At 38.3% G+C, this 5774-nt stretch overlaps 1 protein-coding gene across 1 annotated transcript; it reads left to right on the top strand.

Annotated features, from left to right (window-relative positions):
• The first annotated feature begins 669 nt into the window (after window positions 1-669).
• On the top strand, window positions 670-5221 carry LOC145942845 (uncharacterized). Its single transcript, XM_083049926.1, has 3 exons — window positions 670-2723; window positions 3510-3617; window positions 5090-5221. Exons 1-3 carry the CDS (start codon window positions 2626-2628, stop codon window positions 5100-5102), a joined length of 219 nt encoding a protein of 72 aa, XP_082906052.1. The 5' UTR covers window positions 670-2625; the 3' UTR covers window positions 5103-5221.
• The last annotated feature ends 553 nt before the right edge of the window (window positions 5222-5774 follow it).

The raw sequence follows: 5774 nt of genomic DNA, 5'->3' as shown, positions 1-5774 counted from the left end.
TTTTGCTCCGATCGATTTTTAAATTAAACGCTAAGTAGAGGTAAAGAACGAATCGTGTGTGGCAACGATAACGACGAAACTACCGAGATATGTCATCCCCTATCTTTTTTTCCAATGTTTAACATAAAATATAAAGCGTTAAGTATTTTCGATAAATAAACATTACAAGCAGAATATTTGACTAAAATAAATAAATCAATATAATGCATTGAGATGCAAAATATAAAAAAGTCACATTTTGCTTTTATGCGTTATTATTTTCCGTCGGATGTATGTTACGTGTGATATTTAGATGTACGTGCATACATGTAGATAAGCTATAATACCATTACGGCATTATGGAAAATAGAATTGTGACTTTGCGAGTCTTCGGAAGCCGTAATAAGCTCGACGAGAGATCCCCAACTGTTTCGCATAAGTCAATTGCGAAGGATCGAATGACGGAATCGTAAGAATCATCGTCCATCGAATCATGTTTCTCTATCGCTCGTGTTATTACTCCGCTGACAGAAAAAGTATCTCGTCGAGTTTTCGCGTAATTTCTGAATTTTCGTAATCGAGCTCGTTCAATCTGCGGGAACTTGAAACACAAGATATGGCGGAGGAGAGCGAGCAGAGGGCAGAGGAATACGGAGAGGATGATACGATCGAAGAAGGGTGAGAATAAAGAATATTTCATGATGATAGCCTATCTTTTATGAGGCAAAAACTCTTTTTCGTCGACGTACAAAAATATTCCTGAATTTTATAACGTCCTTTATTCCGCGATTTTACTAGTTTTAATAGCTGTACGATATTCATTTCTCTGAAAACATCTTTTTATTTAACCCTTCTGTCAATGTATATAATTTTTAACCTTTTCGTTTTTGACACATTACACAGCGACAAATACTTTATAGTAGCTCCTAGCATCGAACATTTTTTCCCGTTATATTTTCGAAAAATTTCCGACATTTTTAACATTTAAATTTGCTTTTTACCCGTTCATTGACAGAAAGATTAAAAACAATGGGCCATGTTTCCTGGATAACTTTGCAATTTATTCCTAGCTGTATCTTTTTTGATTGAAATATAAAGATCAAGAACAAGCGTAGAAAGTGTAGTTATATCATAAAGAGCAGGTTTTTGGCAATTTAAAGATTCTCCTTCTGTGATATTTCATTACAACAAGTTCTCGTGAACAAGAGAAACCGGTTGGTTGGACTCTCGCTGCATAGATACAGTGCTGTTCATTAACGCTGATTCAAATAAAACAAGTTTCCAATGAATTGCATAACATTAGTTGCTGATCAAGCTTAAATGTAAAAGCAAAAGTTTCACGATCCAACTTACAGTCGCTGCGTACGTACGAGTTCTCGCGATTCCGACTTTAATTCGCGATTAATAAAAAAAAAAAAACTCCCAGATGAGTTTAAAACGAGCGTTCGACGTGCGCTCGTGAATGAAACTGTAGTTTCTTCGCTCACCCTGTCATCACTATGGAAGGACAAATATGGCAGAGCACGAAAGAGACGAAAGAGATGGGACTTGAGTCACAATCTGTCTTGTGATTGTTTCACCGCAGACATATATTTTGAGTTGTGCATAAAATTCAAGTGTCAGTTTCCGTGTATGTAAACTGGGTTATGCGAAAATATCACAGTGTGAATATAACACGGCGAAATTAAACTTGGATAAATATTTAAAGGAAGACGATAATACTCGAAGAATGAAACAAAGTGCAAACAAGAAAATATTTGATCGTCTCTCTCTTTAGTGTGTACAATGTTAAATATTATAATATTTGAGAGGAAGAGTAAAATTATTATCGCGACAAAAAATTTTCGTAATTTTGTATTGATTATTTTAGTAACAAATTTTTCTAATTTTTTTTTTAATTTTGGATGATATATTAAAACAATTTTTAAATATCTTGGTCGTTAAATTTTAAATTTTGAAAGATTTGTTTAAATTCAAGTGATAATTATGTGTTGATATAACTAAAATTAAAAGATTTAATTGATATATTTTTCATATTTATATGTCATATTTCTCTGCTTGCAAAATAAAAACTACGACTATATATTTCATTATTAATGAAATAAAAACCAAATTTTTCTCTGCGTTAGAATCAGAAGATCTCGCGTGTGAGAGAAGGATTGTTTTGCTCCGTTTTTTCATTCGTCCGTATTTCGCATGTCATCTTGAAAAATATGTTAATTCGTCGTCATACGCCGTGTCGAATTAACAATATTACGCTCTGGTTGCGATCGTGTATTCAAGGAAAACTTTGAAAAAAATTCCGTCACGCGACATAATTAGAAATTAATTGTGAATAGATACTATTCGAACGCCGAGTGCGCGCGTGTGATTCGGTCGAAAATAAATACGAAAAGTGATGTAAATGACAGTCGGGTATGCAGGATGTAAGTACTGTAATGCGTATAGGGAACGCGTTTATTGCTTGCAAAAAAAAATGGTAAACAGGTATTATTACGCGAAGAGATGACATAATTCGCCCAGTTGCGAAAGATTAGTGGGAACAAGAGTGAGACCGCGGTATAGCAATCGTTTCGCCGCAATTGTTTCTGCGGTATTTTTTTTCTCATACCAGTCGTGCGTCGACGTACTTCGAGGAAACCGAAGATGAACGTCGAATGGCTCAAGTGCATGAAATGTTGTTGCTTGAAATCGAAATTGGCGAATAAATCAACGACTGAGGAAGTAATTGCGATAAAATTCACGTGAGTTTTGGATCCATATATGTATGTATCCATTCTTTCTCTCTTTCTCTTTCTCTGATAATTTATCTAGAATAATGACGTTTCTCCACATAAACAATATCGCGAATATTATTAATTGTGCGATTGTGTAAAGCTACATCTTGTTAATTTATTCTCTCTTTATTTTATAAGTTTCTTTATGTAATTAGGGTCTTAATCACGCGATTAAATTCATGATAAATATTTGTTTATTATAAATAAAAAATTTTTCTTAAAATTTTACGCTCAAAATTCTCCCCGAAACATTTCTTATTAAAAGTTTAAAAATCAAAAGATTTTAATTTACATTTTTATTATGCGTACAAAGTGATTCATAATTGCACGTATATCGCGTTTTATTCGTTTTCTTTTACTTTCTGATAGGCTTCGTTCATAAAGCTCGAATGTTTCTTGGAGCTATTCCAACAATTTCTACTACAACTCGATTACACATCACAATTCGTTTGAATCTGTATGTGTGTGTTTTTGAGCTCTATATATTACTTTACACCACTACCATCTACTATATAAGGATCACATTGACACATACAGATAAAATGTGTCAAAGAGACTCACACTTCGAATTAATACATTATCGGAAGATAACACCGATCACAAATTCCTTTACATTGAGTCGTCGATCGATTCTTTAGAGAGGAAACGCGCGGGACGAAGGTGAGACGGAGAAAAGGCTAAAGATATAGACACTATGCCCCTTCATATTGCTGATCGTATACCACCATCTGGGCTTTTGTCGTTGCATTGTAGGTTGCTCGAGTTGGCCCCGAAGCTAGGACAACGGGTGCATTTCGCGGAGGGCACGAACTTAAGATGCCGCGAAGACCCTCCTCCGATACCGTCCGATTCGAAAGAAAGGTCAGCAGCTAACTATGGACTTGAAGAACTCGATTATCATTTTTTCAACAATTTTTGAAAATCGAGTATTTCGTTAAAAAAAATGTAAATTCGTTCTTTTTTTAAAAACATTTCATATGAAAGAGAATCGCGGCGTTTTTTCTCAACAATACTAACTTAATGCGTTTGTCATCGTATTAAAGCTTTTTTTGTCCAATGACATTGAATTGTTATTAGCGACAATAGCTTTTGATTTGCAACCTACATCGCACTTTTGAATTATTAAACGGTTTACGGCAGGCTATCAAAATCTTGCGTCAAACAATTACGATTGCAATTTCCACAAAATCCTTCGTCTCGCGAGGAGCTTAATTTTCAAAGCATAATGTTGAACTATGAGGAATTAACGAGGAGTTAATAAAGCGATTATGGTGGATTTCACGACCTACAAATAGATTATCTAAATCTAACATCTAAGAAGACTGTCAAAGAGGATTCATTGTCATAACAGACAAGTAATATGCATATTGTCGCCTTAATATGAAAGGTTTATCCCCCCTTGATATAAGATATCCTTGATATGAAGATATATACTTGACATTTGGGAAAAGGTTTAAATCACACTCTAATCAAAATTTCAATATTCGAATTTTAAAAAACATATACAACATTCGAATATATCAAAATATTCGACCACACCTCGATAATTATATCGGTATCACGTTGCTCGGCGTATTTTTTTCCCGTGCAAACTCCGGTTCCTCGCTTATTATCATTATCGCGCGCATGATCACGACCTCTCCGCGAGAGGTGATCCGCCGTTACGGAAGGCGCATGAGCAGGGAGAAAGAGAGGCGCACGAAAGCAACCCCCGGCGCGCTTCTCACCCCTTTCGACATCGGTCATCGACGAGCCCTGGCCGTCAGTCCGACCGGCAATCTCGCCACGCCGCGTCGCCTCGTTTAAGGATTCGGTTGACTCGCGACACGCGACGACGTATCGAGATACTTGGAGAGATTTCGGATGCGACAATTTCGGGAGGAACCGGGCGCGAGCGTGGGACGAAGGGAATCGCGATAAATTCGTCCCTCGCAGGTACCTGGCATTTCGTACAGGTGCTCCCGTAATGCCCCCGTTTGCGAGGATATCGCGTTTGCAGGAGACGGACAGATAGGGAGAGAAAGAGACGGTCCTCGACGACGACGAGAGAGCGAGCTTCTTCGGCGAAACGTGTTCCATCATTGATCGAACGTATGGATCGACCGACGTGGCTGAAGGTCGCTCTCGACTTATCGAGCCTCTTTAGCCTCGGAATATTCGTCTTATAAAAACGTCTTATCCCAGCCGGTGGTCAAACGCGACGATCTAATTTCCGAAACATCATCTCGACCTATCTCTGGTATCGGACAATAGCATCGTCCTGCTAAAAAAAATCAAAGAGTTTTCGAGTCTTCGTTATCGCTGCCCTTTCGTTAACCGTCGATATCTTTAAGGAGGAGCATCTGATGACGTCGCGTGCGCCGAACCTCCAAGATACTGGGAACACATCTAACACATAACACAGTGACACGAGGATCGATCGATCTTTGGTGATTGCGAAAAATCACTGGGACACTCGACGTCACCTCGTGCCGACTCTCAGCGATGCTCATGATTTCCTGTCATCGACGGCGGAATCTCCATCATACACGCGCTATCATCGTGAAAAATAAATTCCGACGCTAAAAAACTCGATCGATGATGCTAGTCACTCAAGAGGTGAGAGCCGTGCCGTGAGGGCGGTAGTGATGAGAGAAAAGGAGGAAGAGAGAGAGAGAGAGAGAGAGAGAGAGAGAGAGAGAGAGAGAGAGAGAGAGAAAGAGAGAGTGACTGAGTGTTGAACCATTGAGTGGGTGTAAGAGTGGAGAGACAGAAAGAGAGAACGATGGTGGGATAAAAGTTTGTCCACCTCGTCAAGTTTCTCGCTATACTTATGACCTTTCGTTCGCGCATCGCTGATCGACGCACTCGACATTTCGACGAGCCTCGAATAAAGCCATAATAAGCTCCTATACAACGGAAACTGGACCAGTCCCAACAGTCTATTGTAATTTTGAAATAATCACGCAATATACGAAAGCAATGATTAATGTTGCATTCAGATCAACATCGCACATTTCTACTACGAAATTTGTATCG

The sequence above is a fragment of the Prenolepis imparis genome, unplaced genomic scaffold, assembly GCF_030444845.1.
Source record: "Prenolepis imparis isolate NDT839.2.m4 unplaced genomic scaffold, iyPreImpa1.0 SCAF_11, whole genome shotgun sequence".
Classification (NCBI taxonomy): domain Eukaryota; kingdom Metazoa; phylum Arthropoda; class Insecta; order Hymenoptera; family Formicidae; genus Prenolepis; species Prenolepis imparis.
The sequence above is the reverse complement of the archived record's forward strand: the minus strand, read 5'-3'. Positions and strand labels throughout refer to the sequence as shown.